This window comes from Clinocottus analis, unplaced genomic scaffold (assembly GCF_023055335.1).
Source record: "Clinocottus analis isolate CAN_PGR_092001 unplaced genomic scaffold, fCliAna1.0.p SCAF_1, whole genome shotgun sequence".
NCBI classification, from domain to species: Eukaryota; Metazoa; Chordata; class Actinopteri; order Perciformes; family Cottidae; genus Clinocottus; species Clinocottus analis.
In genome coordinates this window covers 10339694-10354954 of record NW_027175820.1, presented here as the reverse complement: position 1 = coordinate 10354954, position 15261 = coordinate 10339694, and the positions used below count along the sequence as shown (strand labels likewise).

Sequence of the window (15261 nt, the reverse complement as noted above, 5' to 3'; positions counted from 1 at the left end):
CAAACACACTGAACAGCTGTCTGTGTGCTTTGGGAATGGTGTGGCCAGCTTTGTTAGTGCATCTTCCAAATCTACAGGCAGGTGGTAAGAGATCCTGCCATTATGTCACAGTCTACACGCAACATGGCAGTGTCTGCGGCCTGTTTGGTAGGGTTACAATAAAGTAACCCTTGTTATATCACAGAAAATACTGTTTCAACAACAAATGTACGGTCAAAAACTTGGCCAACAACGAATTATCAATAATATTGTATTCATTAATCTGCAGATTATGTTTTGGTTAGTCAATTGATAATCTATAAACTATTATTAAATAGTGAACAAAAGTCTATCCAATACCTCAGACTCCAAGGAAATTTCTTCAAATGTCTTGTTCATTGAAAACATTAATCAATCAATAAAACGAAAATGTATTATCTTTTGATCATTTGATCATTGAAGCTCCACTGTTCAAGTTTACAACCTTACGTTTAAAACTGAAGTGTTCACTGTCAATTGTGTCCTTTTATAACACTATTAATAATATCTGATTAATGTAGAGAAATATACTGCAGCAACTGTTAACTTAACGCCAACTCTCAATAGAAATGAATACACTTATTAACTGGATTTAGTCTTGAATTTAACTCTTATAGTCTTTCACTAACATGGTGAACAACCAAATATGTAACATAGTTTAGACCAATACTTGCTTTTAAATATAAATGCCAATTGCAGAAAACACTCCAGACTGCCAGTATTTGTTTAAAAAATCTAAAACTAAAACATCAACGAATGTTTGATATAATGTAGTCAGTTTATGACAAAACAGTGGCCACTAATTGTTCTCGTTACACACAACGTAAAATCTTTTTTTTCTTCTCTTTACGAGACCAGATACAGATCCATGACTAACTCGTATTATTATTATGTCTGAAACTAAACTATCAGCCTGATATGGTAAATGGAACTGTATTTGTATGGAGCTTTTCTCGTCTTTGTGCCAACCTGCCATAATTCACCCATTCATACACTGAGGGCAGTGGCTAAGGTGCCACTTTTCCATCAGGAGTAGCTAACATTCATACACAGGCACAGCTATGAGAGCAATTTGGGGTTAAGTGTCTCGCCTAAGGACACGTCGACATGGGCAAGTGGAGCAGAGGATCGAACTACTAAGCCTCTGATTGAAGGACCACTAAGTCACAGTCGCCCGATATATCATCACTCCTGTAACAATAGATCTTGCTTAACTATGTCGGAATCGTGGAAATTTACATCATGATAGTATGTACATAATAAAGTTACATATCCCGCCTGCTGTACCCTGCTTCCATCTATCAGCTCTAAAGAGTCAGTGATGTTTCATTGTTTATTATTGTCCTTTAGCTTGCCTCTGAGCTCATCTTCCACCATTCCTCAGTGGCATTTCAGCAATTTCAAATGAAGAGGTAAAATGAGCAGCTCTATACATCTGTCCTAGGCCTAAAAGGCACCCTCACTCTGGATTCAACATCCCATATTCCTCATCAATTATAAAGTGGAGCCAGGAAACAGTGTGGCATTGCTGAAGGCTGTCAGGTTGGTGAACAACCACACTTAAGAACTGGAAGTGAAAAAGTTGCTTGACATGACAAATCACCTTGACCTAAGAATCACCCTGCGTACTTCTTTCAGTGACAAAAAGCCACTTGCGTCTCCTACAACACGGTCTCAGAGTACAAACCAATTTCTCACTTCTTAGACATAAGCACACCACATATACAAGGCACTTTGTGTTTGATTTTGTATCCATAAGCAACAGAGATTTATATACTTTAATGTGGAATGCAACATTTGTGTGGTTTTATAACTGCAAGTACTTTATTTTCAAAAGTCAGCGGTGGAAGGGGTAGATACTTAAGTAAAAGGACTAATACGACAATATAAAAATGACTATTTCAAGTAAAAATCGACCCATTAGAATTATACTTGTAAATGTAGAAAGAAAGACACTTAGATATTATCTTTCAAAAGTACTCATTATGCAGAATGTGTGTCCAATGTGCTGCAACAGTAACTTGATTGATCAATTATCAAGTATTCTCATAAATCATTCATCGTTAAAGCAGTTTGGCAATTACAAAGCAAAAACAGTCCGCAAAACAATACAATAAAAGACAACACAACTTAAGACGTTAACTTGGATTCTAGGAAACTGTCAGGCATCTGACATGCTACCGAAAGATGAATCAATTAATTGAGAGAATAATCAGTTAATGAATAGATAATGGAAAATATAGTTGTAGCCATAGTTCAATAGGATATATAAATAATAGGACTGGTAAAGTTAACGCTTGAATAACACGTTAACTTCTCAATCCTTTAACGGCTTTAATTATTTGATTATTTGATTTTTATTTGTTTTTGCATTGGGTGGGGCTTATCACAGCACACAAGTTCTGCACTTTAAATCTCGCCCAGACAGTTGAGACCTGGGAGTCTTCCAGCTCTGCCAGTCCGGCCCGTGTGAGGTCAATCAAACATGAAAAATAAATAAGATGCACGCCATAAATGCAACACAATAACACTGCTTTTACTTTGAAGGCAATTTATGTAGGCGTGCGCACGCTTGCGTAGCCTCACCGACAGGCAGTGTGTGCTGCCGCAAGTCGCTCCACCTCACAAAGCGCTCACCGGCAGCTCGTCTACCTGCAGGCTCGCGCTGCAGGCGCCGTGTCCAGATTGAACATTAATCGCACATTGCGACAACACGTCTGACGCTGTGGTCTGATACACACACAATACAGTAGTTTTTACTTCATTATTGAATTTGGCGCATAATGTGATTAATTGCGATTAATCGCAGGAAAATCATGCGAATAATCAGTTAAATTGTTTCAACTTTGGCCAGCCCTAATAATTAATAATATTGCTCTATTATATTGCTGCATCAGTAGCTGTTCAAGGATCTTGAATTAATTCGTATCACAGTAGGCCCAGTCGATTTAAAAGACAAGATTGAAAGATCATTCTTGACCTTTCACTGCTGCTAATTTTATCAATGCTGATATTTTATCTAATTAATTATAAATAAGTCACATTTTGGGTCTTCATCGATCAAAAACTTGATTTCACCACAACCATTTTATAATTGTATTGAAAAAGTAAATCAATCCATATTTCTTCCCGATGTTGGGAGTTAAAATGCCGGCACCTTTAAAAAATATATAAATATCTGATATAAAATACATTTCTACGGCATGTTGCAAATTGTACATATGCCATAATGAGTGGCTCTATAGCCACCATTAAAAGGCTTTTACTCAATGACCAAGTCAGTCATGAGAACCAGAGGTTTCAAAATGACAAAATGTGCCTTTTATATGAAATGGCTGCGTTCAACCATCTGTCTGTTCAATTTCCACGTTACTTTAACACATGATGGTGCTCTGATGATGATGAGCCACACATAATTACTGCTATCCGACAGCTCTGCATGCAGTCAAGTCAGAACAGTAGAGATATCGCTCCATAAAATGGGATTGCACTCGACTTGCACTGAACAGTTTCCTGGACCCCGATCCTGGATTAAGAGCAGAATCTCTCTGGATTACAGTTTATGATGACCATTAAGAGTTTCATCCTGGGGGTACTTAAAATACAGTCCAACCATATTAAGACCTGCTCAGAGAAGATTGCAGGGATTTGAACCTTTTGAAAGGTTTAAAGTTCAGGCATTTAGAGCACTTATCACTCACTGTGCATACGCACAGGAAGCCAGCCCAATTCATGGGGCATATTTATACGTGACATTGTAAGTAAGTAAGATATTTTGTACTAAGGGATTTGTTTTTCCTGATGGCTTACACTGTCATGTTGATCTCATTATACAGTCATTTCCAACCATGAACAGTCAGATAATTTAACCTTAAGCTCCACGGCAATGTTTAATCTTTACACAACATTTACTCCATGCCAATGCTCTGCCAGATTGCTGAAATGTGAGCAATGTCACATATCAGTTACATGTGCTTTCCATAATTTTTCTTGGGTTCATTATTATTATTTTTCTACTTTATGTACTGAGTGTTCAAATCCGTTTAGCCCACTTGCTGCCAGGCAAAAATAGTGCATTCAGTGCATTGCAATACAGTTCAAGTGCATTTAACACTTATTGCTACAAGCTCATATTGTTCAAAAAAGTCTGCAGTCGCAGTACTCGGTAGCTCCGTATTGTGCTACATTCTAAACCCGTGCACTTTTTAGCAGCCCAATTAAATGTTAAGGATTTAATTAAAATCCCATCTTTTAACTACACCGTTCAAATATATTACAGTGTCCTTTTATGTTACCTTGTTGAATCTTACTTAGGTCAGTATTTGTATTTGTGATGAATATGTTGCACGACCAAAAGGTGGACTAACACAATTTGACGGCAGATTCTGCTCAGGCCAGATTACGCAATCTCCTCCATAAGAGAGTATGGCTCAGCTGAGGTCCACTTCTACAGATGCACTGGACAAACTTGTCCATCTCTCCTTCTCTCCCTTTCTCTCTGTCTCCTCTCTCTTGCTGGCTCACAGCTCACACAGCTTGCTGGGGATAAGGCCTCAGCCACAATGCTGTGATGGCAGATGGCAACTGGCTCAAAAAGGTTGGCACGTCATCGGGAAATGTGCTGCACCAAAGATGTCCTTTTTAATTAAAAGATTCTGATCTGTGGTGAACTGCAGAATGTTGGAAAAAATCAGAGGCATCATGTGGTCTGAAATACAAGGACATGATATGAAAGGATAATAAAGAAATATGACTTATGCATCGGTCCATGTTCCTCAATTTCACACTGAAAACTCTAAAAGATAGATACTTAATCAGTCTAATACAACGTGTGTGTGTGTGTGTGGGGGGGGGGGGGGGTGGTAATGGAAAGAAATGTAGGAAAATATCCATCTTATCCAACAACTAGTGCAAATGTGTCACATCAGTTGACTCTGTCAACCCAGATCACATCTGATGACTACTTTTTTGCACCTTGACTTAAAGTGTATGGCACCACATCTTTATTTAAAGCACTTAGAGAAGGTTGTCAGCACCAATGTTGTGACATTTGTTCAGAGGTTTCTTGGCAGACATGTGAGACCTATTTGCCCCTGACATTCAGACTGTGCTGCAGACCTTCAGAGTCTGACGGACACAGGGTGAGTGCTATGCTTTAATCCAGGAGGCTTCACGGTGGAGGGATAAAAATACAGTATATGCAGGTCTTGTACCCACCAGAGACGTTGAATGGCTCACTACATGCTGTGCCTAGTCATCGAGCAGCACAGGCTGGCTTTTAACATGTTTGCACTTGTCTTGGTAAATTAAAGAAACAGTCCTAATGGCTGCTTCAGACTTGCCACATAACATGGTACATGTCAGGGTAGATCAACGGTTGCTGGGTCCACCAAGTACCGCTGTGTTGTTTTGTAAAGGCACAGCTGCTCACAAGTGGACTATTCTCTCAGTCTGAGACATTCATTGATTTGACAGCAAGTGATTTTAGTGCAGCCTCTCCGGAATTGTCTTTGGCTCCAGCTTACATTTAACATGGTGAGTGGAGGGAGACGAAAGTTCACAGACAGGAGGCACAATTATTGAATGAACAGCGCTGCAGACCAATGACAACTTGTACACTGTCACATGTGTGATTGTATGTCGCAAATGATGAATTTTTGGATTCAACTGTAGTTGCCAAATATCACGAATCACTACGCAACATACAACATCCCTAAAAAAAATCTTTTTACAGTTGGTGAATGTTAGATTACTTTCATGGATACAAAAAAGTAGTTCTTGCCTGGAGAAGAGTAGAATGTAATGTTTGTCAAATTCAATGCCTTTATTTACTTATTGATGTTGACATGACTTGGTGAAGTCCAAAATGAGAGTAACCATCAAATAATAAACAATAATTTCAATCTTTAAATTAAATGATTGGACGTCTGGAAGACGCCTCTCTGTCATTCAAATGTGCCACTAGCGTCCAGATACTCACGGGTGAACTGATTCAATTGTGATGCTCTTGGGTCACTGTAACTTCGGGAACCCTGTTTTTTGCAATATCTATAAAAAACATTAGCTTATGTGTAGTGTATAAAGGTTTCACTGTTACCATCTGTGAGCATATTTCAATTTTCTCCAATTCAAGAACATGATTTCCGATTTGTATTGCAACAACCTTTGATGTAATTCTTAAGTTAGGAAGAAATGAGTGAAGTTTTTACACAGATGTTTGGTGTGACCAGGCACATGTTTCTCTTGGTAGCAGATGGTCGTCTGACTTGCACAGTGACAGATCATTCATATTGCCATTGACACTAATGGCTGTGGAATTGAGTGGGGACGTTGGGGCACCAATGCAGTCTTACATCCATGTCCAATCAGTGCAAAGCATCGCAGCCTGTCACAATAATTATGACGGAACTATTGAGACAATTTTTTTGGCGACAGTCTCAATGTCCCACTAGTGTTCCCCTTGATTGGCCTTGGTAGCTTGCAAAGTCATTGTCATTTCTCACAACTTCATTACATTGTGGCACAAAGCAATTTCCATATTCTGCTCTTCCCACTCTGTTACTCCTAAAGGGAGTTCACACCATATGTGCCTGACAACACCCTGTTGGATAGACAAGGTGATGTCTTCCAAGAGTGTCTTTCGGAGTTATCTCTCATTAGGATCGTGAGCCTTGTCTTTTAGTTTAATAATTTAGTTTTCTTGAAAATGTCTTATTGCTGATAGCGAATTCAGGTGAGTGTAACGGCTCCCGACTGTGGCCTTTTATGGGATTAAATGAGAAGTGTTTGCTTTTTTTTTGCTGGGACAACTAAATTCATTCCCTAGGAACTGCGATTAAGTAAAAGTACTTATACAACAATGTACAATCTGACAATTAATACTTAAAAGGTACAGTGACAAGCATTAATTTGATCAAAAGTGAAAAACCTTACTATGCAGCATGGCCCCTTTGTCACTTTAAACATTTTATATCAAACTAAGTACCTTTAAACAAATGAAAGTGATATGAAATATAATGCTTAGTGTAAGTATGTGAATATATGAAACAGAAAAAAATTGCTTCACCTTGACCAACTATGAAAGTAAAACCTACTTACAAATTCTTACGTAATCGTTAAAAAAAAAAAAAATTGTTTACAACTGCCAGCCCCCAAAATGCAGTGGAGAAACAACCTTAAAATCATTTGGAAAAGCCTACTCATTCACTTATTATATTGTGAGTCATTACTATTGAATATACAGAATAATCACAGTGATTACTCATCCACTGACACTACAAAGCTAATGTTAACTGTGTTACATTGACCTGCAATATAGTAAATTCAAGCTCCACTCAGTTAAAAGGAGTTCTTAGTAAATGCGGCTTATGACGGTATTGTGATGCTTTTACATGTAATCTAGTAAAATGTAGTTCTTGTTGAGAAACTTGAACAAATACAGTTGTTCAAAGATGTTTTCACAGCAATTAAAAATCAATTGATGGAGAGAGATGTTTAATTTTCAAACTTGCTCTTAGAACTACTGAAGATGTATTTTGTATCCTGATCATTTGACCTGGTTTGTTATGCAAATAACCACTATAGGTGATATTATAAAAGGTAAAAGGATAATATAAAGGATGTTTAAAGGCTGACACTGATTTATAACAATTACTTGCTGTAATTTCTAGATCTCAAAGAAAAGAAAAAGAAATTAAATTGGCAAAAAACAGAATTATCAGGCAAGACTTTAAAAAGCTCTGAATGAGTCAAAAAATGTACTGCATCTCTCGAACATTCAGTTGAAATGAAATATTCTGTGCAGTATTGTTACTTTTACTTAAATAAAGGATCTAAATACTTCCTTCACACTCAAGCATATGCTCTGCACATAGTGTTATCATAGCACTTAAACATCAGATGAGTAGATTAGTTTTTAATCTCACTCTGGATCTGAGGCCTCCTACACTCAGCCTGCTTTAAACTATTCCATCCACTTAACTGTAAATAAGTGCTAACAAGATTATCAGATTACCCTACATCCAGGGCATACAGTGACTGCTGGGCCACGGTAACTGCAGTGATGTAAGAGTATCCCTGAAAGATAATTGTGTTAAGAGGCACCATTCTAATGCCCATTTTCTAAAGTCTCACAAAGCTCAAGGGCAGATTAAAACACTTGTCCTATTTGCAGTATGAACTATATTTCTTTGGTTGCCACTAAAAAGTCACACTGAATGTAAAGACTTCAGTCTATAGTTAGGACATCTCTCCCAGTGTTTTCTTCATCTCTTTTAAATAGGCTGTTCATAAACTGGGCCAAGTTTAATTGAATTGGCAGAAGCATATTAATCCCAGAAATGTTTATATATATATATATATATATATATATATATATATATATATATATATATATATATATATATATATATATATATATTCTTATGAATATATACTGCACTTTATTGTACAAGTTAAAATAAAGACAAAAGTGTGATGGTACTAAATTGGACAAAATGACACCTGCAATGGTTTTAAGGATGATATGTTATCGTATCTCTCTTATCGTATCTCTCTTATGTTATCGGCCTGCTATATATTCATTATGCTCTTCTGTATTGCTGATATCATTTATTCCATAGCAGTGGAACAGTACATTTATCAAGGGGATGTATTCCAAAGTCATCTTGTCAACTAGTTTGTGTTTTATGATAGTGGTTTTAACTGGATTTAATGTCCTTGCCCATGGTACAGGGACTGGGTAAAGCTGAGCCAACACTGAACACAAAGGGGACGAGAACTCCTCTCTTTTTCCTCCGTCGCTATAACAAATATATATTTATATGCAAATGAGTCTGTGAAATAAAATGATTCAAATAGTTTGATAGGAAAATGTTAAATTTAATCTGTGGGGTTTGAGTTGTTGATATGGGATAGGGAAAGATATTGCTGGAGATGCTGGAGATGTATGAGCACGCGGGCGGAGGTGGAAGTGCAATCTAAAAACTGTCTCATCCTTGTCTCAGGTACCACAGACTGGTGAATTGCATGTAGCAGTCAGATTTGACTCATGGATCTTTATGTGTGATACGAATTCCATCAAAAAAGAAACGGTAGTGAAGGCACAGAATGACCAGATTTAAATCTTTAGGTTAAAGCTGCATGTGGGCTGTTCAAGGACTGTCAATCAGTTGATTAATTAATGAAAGGGCACAATCCTATTTGGTGTCGACGGCTTTTATAATCTGCAAGTGAAATATTACAAGTATATCTTTTTTACAAAATCACCATTATAAAATCCTAAAATATGTATTTGTGTGACAAATTCTTGGGGAATTAAGAGGCAGCTCCCTCCAAAAGCAAACACTGTGATTGGCAGGTGCTCGGTTCTGTTATTGTCCAAATGTGGCGCTTCCTGCCACCTGCCCGTTCCCTCTGTTTGTGTGCTTTTGTCTTGCCTCGTTCTTCTGTATCTGTTTCTTCTGTATCTCTCTTTCTTTTTTCTTGGTGTTTCTTTCTCTGCGGTTTGCGTTTTGTTTTGTTTTTTGCGCTGCCTGTTAACTAGTACTTGAACATTTCATAAACAGTAATGGAAATATAAATGTTTGCATCTGTTGTGTGTGTATATATAGGCTGATGTATATGCAGAAAATAAATAAAACTATAGAAAACACACAGGCATGTGAGCTGTAAAATCTGTTCAATCAAATTCATCTTGATTGTGAAAATGTATCACACTCAACGAGTGATATTAACAATTTACGCGATACTAACCAGCTGACATGCAGCAGTGGAATTGACAGCTACAACCTAGTTGAATGGCCCTCTTACAAGACATCACATCATGTCAGAAGCAGATTGCAAATGTCAAAGAAGGTTCATCTGGTCCTTGTGCCAAGCAGCATAAATAAATACACATATGTCCTTCCTCTTCCTTTCTCCTTTTCTTTGCTCACATTTTTTCTTTTCTCCTTTTCTTTTAGCACATTTTCTTACAAATGCACACATAGGTGGTCTGGCCATTCTACCAATAAAATCAAAAGGCAGTCTGCAAGTGTTAAACTGTGTTGTGTCATAGCAGAGCATCAGGTGTTGCCATGGAGCTAACAGAGTGCACTGATGTGTATTTTTTTTCCGGCAATATCACTTTTATCTTCTGCTGTAGTTATATCACCAGCCTTTGTCCCTTTGTTTCTTTTTTCTTTCTTCCAACATTATTGATGTTAACAAAAGTCAAAAGCCTACGTATAGCCTCAGCAAGGAGTTGCTTTATGCTTTCATTTGCAAAAGCAGATATTTATGCCTTTGCGCTGATCTGTCTGCGTCGCTCTGGAATCTCACTGCCAAAATGCTATTTCACTAACAAAGCGGATTCTGAAAGACCACGCAAGTAGCGATATGGGTTGAATGGGTTATTGCGAGATGGAACGAGAGATTTGGGTTTAAGAAGCGGAAAGCAGTTGAGGGATGAAGGGATGTCAGGGAGAAGGAACGAGAAGGGCAGAGGGGGTCATGGAGAGAAGGTTGAAGGGCTGCGTGAGGGACCGCTGGCGTCTGTTTGAGGTGATAGACGATGGAGGATGGATGGAGATGTCAGAGGAAGGAGAAAGCCATCGGGAACATAGACTCTAATACTTTGTCCGTAGAGGGAGACAGGTAGCCTGAGCGGTGTGTATGAATGCAGCGGGTAAGTAGGTCTGAAGTGAGGACCAAACCATAAGGTGTGCAGTGCGGTTCAGCTTTATGGAGACCTTTAAATAGCATGGCGATGTGTGAGTGAGTCAACATTGGACAGAGAGCCCCAAAGGACTTCTTATCTTTCTTTTTTTTCTTCTCTACATCCATAACAGCGTTATGACACGTTCGATGCATATGATATGAATGATTCTCGTCACTAGAGTAGTAAGCAGAATAATGATGAAAAGTTAAGACCGCTGATACTAGCAGCAGCGTAGGATGTAATGGAATGGTGATAGTAAAAGTATTGGTATTGGCTATAGTAGAAGAATGGTGGATGGGGCTGCGTCTGTGAATAAGCTGGACATCTTCTGGCTTGTTGATGTGGTGATGGTCCTCAGATGGAAAGTGGCTGTTTGAGTGCAAAGCGACCGAGAGCGGTTAGCGATTCTCTGGGGATGCGTGTAGATGGATTAATTAATTACTAAAGAACGATAGATTTTTGTTACCGGCGAGAATCTGTTGCCCAAGCGTGCGACACGGTCAGTGGTCAAGCGGATGCGACTAGGCGCGCCGGATGCAGTGACATAAAGTAAGACTTGGAGGTGGGAAATAAGTTGGAAGGACACTGGAACTGGCTGCTGACAAAGCTGTGGAAAAAAGGGGGAACAGTTAAACTGGGATCTGTAACGCGAGTGGATCGTGGATGGCTAAATGCAGACGAGGATGCTGGCTCCGAAGCATGGTAAAAGAAGGATATATTATTATATTATTATCAATATTATTGAGAAAGAACAGTCTTATGTTACTTCATTACCTGTTTCCTGCCTCAAATGTTTTCAGAATTACGTTTAGTGTACTGTTTAGCTGTAAAATCAGAATGTTTGTTTCCTGGCTGCCATGTTAAAAACAGTTGAGCCAAAACCAAGCACTGGCTATACCGGCCAAGGTATGTATTAACTGACTCTTCAAATATTTTCATTTGATGGGTAGTTTGGTTCCTCTGCCAGATCTCAACCCTTTTAAGTATAGAATATGGTGTCTGGTTGTATTCATCTTATGACCACCACTGACTGATCTGCCTACTCCCCCCACACACAAACACACACACACACACACACACACACACGCACATGCACAAGCACACGCAAACACACACCAGCAAATGTATGCGCTGGACAAAATCTAAAGTCAAGCATGAATACAGAGGCTGACAGGCCAATTATCAGATATATTCTTTCTTCTGCATCCCCTCCTCTGGAGGGAAGCAGATGTGAGAATCCTGTCGCTTTCACTCAAGCCTAAGCAATGACATGGGCCAACAACAAAAAGCACAGCCTTCACAAGGAATCAAGATGGACAGAGTTGTAAACATTGTCTTGTCATACAGTTTTATCTAGTGGGTTTTCTACATTTCAAGCTTTGAAAGTTGTGATGTTGTGTGGCGATGTTTGTCAAAAGTTGAAATGACTGTTCCTTCCCTTGAACTTTCAATTGGAAATTACAATCCTTAATATTGCTTTGTTCCGGTGGAAAACCCCACAATAAAGAAACGTATGACAACTTCTCTCTCCCTTTTAGGAATCATGTCTTAAAATTAAAAAGTATTAAGGTTTAGGTTTGAAAAGACTTGACCTAACTGAGGCACTTCTCTTTGCTTCATAGGTGAATGTAATCCCAGCTTGTGTCAAAGCCTTGACCAAGATGCTGTACTGTCCATACTGTCGCAACATGCCGGGGCTGAAACCCTGTCACAACTACTGTCACAACGTTATGAGGGGCTGTTTAGCAAACCAGGCAGACCTAGACGCTGAATGGAACCTCTTCATCGGTAAGAAATAAAATATTTTGATTCAAATTGCTTCTTATTTTCGGCAATCCTTTTTAAGGTTTGCATGTCTGTCTGACTGCCTGTGTGCACAATTGCACTTCTGAGTCTGCATGCTACTTTCAAATGCAGGGTCTTTGAATAGCCTCTGTTGGAACTCAGTAGGATGTGCTGTGTTAGATTCAGCTTTAAAGGATTTACAGAGACAAAACTGAAATCTTATTTGTGAAACCATTCCTTCTTTTTTTCTGTCTGAAATGTGGTTTGCTGTTGCTGGAACCCTGGCATAGTGCTTAGAGCTCTGGTCCCTGCTGTTTGGGATTGATAAAGGAGAGCAGATCCTAGGCAAACACATTTTCTATAGTGTTTCCAGCTGAGCTGGGTGAGTAATATAGCACTTTGCTAAGGCTGTAAGTAGCTGGATGCTGTAAGCCCTCCTGTTAAATGGATACCAAGGAGGCACATAGAGTGTTCCCTCTGGATCTTTTGTAGGCCAATGCTTTATTTGTTATGTACCCCAATCCAATCCTCCCACCCACACTAACTTTTTTTTTTATTATTATTTTTTTTTTTTAAATGGGGGAGACATTTTTTCAGAGACATCCCTGAAGACTGTGTGTCAAGTGAACTGCACTTCTAAGCTTTTGTCTGTTTTGTGACAGGCCTGTCATTTGAAAAACCATCAGATGACGTACCGCTTGTTCTCTCCGATGGCATGTCTGAAGTCTCAGATCAACACAGGCCCCTATGTACTGAATGAGATGTCTCACAGCTTTATGACGTGTGTTAAAAAGTTAGTGTCTTGTTCAGTTGTGAAGAGGCAAATCTATTGCCGCAAAGGGACGCTCTGCTTGACAGTAATAGAAAAAGCTGTTGTTGCAACAGAATGATGAATCTGGTTGGACAAAAACACCCTTGGGGTCTTACAAAAAGTGAATTTTTAATTTGTACCCATTTTTTTGGTGCTTACAGTGTTTTTAGGATTGGAAAGACAATCTTGATGGTATCATAATTAGACATGTAGAGCCTGAGGAATTGTTTATTTTCTCCATGAAAGAAGAATTTTGTGATGTCTGACATTTTCTATTCAATATCTGTTGCTAAATAACTTTTGATTTGCTGACCATGCAGTTTGCAAGAAATATTGATTTACCTTTCAGAGACAACTTCTGAATGTTTCACAGGTCAGTTCTCGCTACTGGAGCACGTCCATGCATTATAGAAATGTATGGATTGAGCCCATACACAGTTTGTCATTGTCATTCCTTAAGATCATCACTTATTAGTGAAGGTTAGATTGCAAGCACAGCTTTCCATTTTTTAAGAACGTTCAATGACATTTACCTGTGGACTTTGCTCATGCCTAAATGTCACTATTGATTCCATTGATTTGTAAGACCACAATAAAAGGGAAGTCAAGGCTTTGTATTTAGTTTTAATCTTCAAGTGCAAGGGACAAGATGAGTTCTGAAAATGCTCTGTAATCTTTATAAATCCAACTGAATCAAGGACATTTATATAACAAATTATTTAAACAGAAATAAATGGAATGCTGAATTGCTAAACTAAAACCAGATTCATTATATATATATATATATATATATATATATATATATATATATATATATATATATATATATAGACTATTTAAAAGAAAGATTTCTGATTACAGTAATTGAAGCAAGGTTGACTGATTACTATTATAATTTAACATTATAAATCATATCTAATTTGTGAAATTAGGAAGCCTGTTTATTCTTTTTCAAGAATGTATAAGTCTTTACAGCACAGTATAAGACATAGTCAGCAGAAAAACACTTGCAAACCTAAAATGGATTAACTCTTATGTGTAGAAACTTTCTAGCCGACCAGAATCAGTGCTACTAACAACCTAGTATATAACACTTGTAAAAAACACAAAGTAAATGAACACTGCCGAGCTGTTTCTTACGGATATTTTACAATAATATAAATGTTTTCCATGTCTCTAAAGTACCGTTTACTTCATATATTTTGCATTTATTTTTTCACCATTCCTATATCAAATCAAACATTAAACCTAAAAAGAAATGTCCCAATCCTGTTGTTGTTTTTTGATATATTGTAGAAAATAAATGAATAGAAATAAAGACGCTAAAAACAATTTGGTTTTAGTTGTGTAAGCAGGTCAAGCCAGGGAACTAAAGTTATGCCCCAGTGCCGTAATTGTACAAAGCCATTAAAATGCCAATCCACATGGAGCGTTTTCAATAGAACGAGAGGAATTTGTAAGACTATAATACTCAACAAATCAAGCTTGAAACTGACAGTTCATCCGAGGCAATTTGACAAATGTTTAACCACTGATTTAAATATATGCATATAAACACCAGCAATTTCCTATGAAGATGTGCGTATCACACTGTAAGTTCTAAAAGCATTACAGAGAAGAGGAGAACAAATGTGCCTCTACAGTATTTATTCCTAAAATATGTGTAATGTTGAAACAATAATAACCTCCGTGAATACTTTGATGTAGCCTACATTTCACTCCGCAAAAGAAGAATGATAACAGCATCCGTGTCATACATTTCAAAGTTGCAGTCACAATACAGCAGTTTAGGATTGTAAAGGTTGCCGTGAGGACTTCAAGGCTTTCAGACTTCAAATGGAAGACAGACGTGTCTTTGAACAATGAGCACAAACCTGAGGAAGGATGTGATTTGTGAATTTCCTTGCTCGTACATGTGCTGACTGATTTTAGACATCTTGACTTGTGT

The 15261-nt window shown here is 38.0% G+C and overlaps 1 protein-coding gene across 2 annotated transcripts in view; it reads left to right on the top strand.

The window, feature by feature from the left end:
* Positions 1 to 15261, top strand: part of gpc6a (glypican 6a) — a 122830-nt gene that overhangs the window by 63163 nt on the left and 44406 nt on the right. For both annotated transcript variants that reach the window (XM_068579986.1, XM_068579978.1), the window contains exon 4: positions 12340 to 12505. In XM_068579986.1, coding sequence (XP_068436087.1) covers positions 12340 to 12505 — 166 coding nt within the window. The remainder of the gene's footprint in view (positions 1 to 12339; positions 12506 to 15261) is intronic.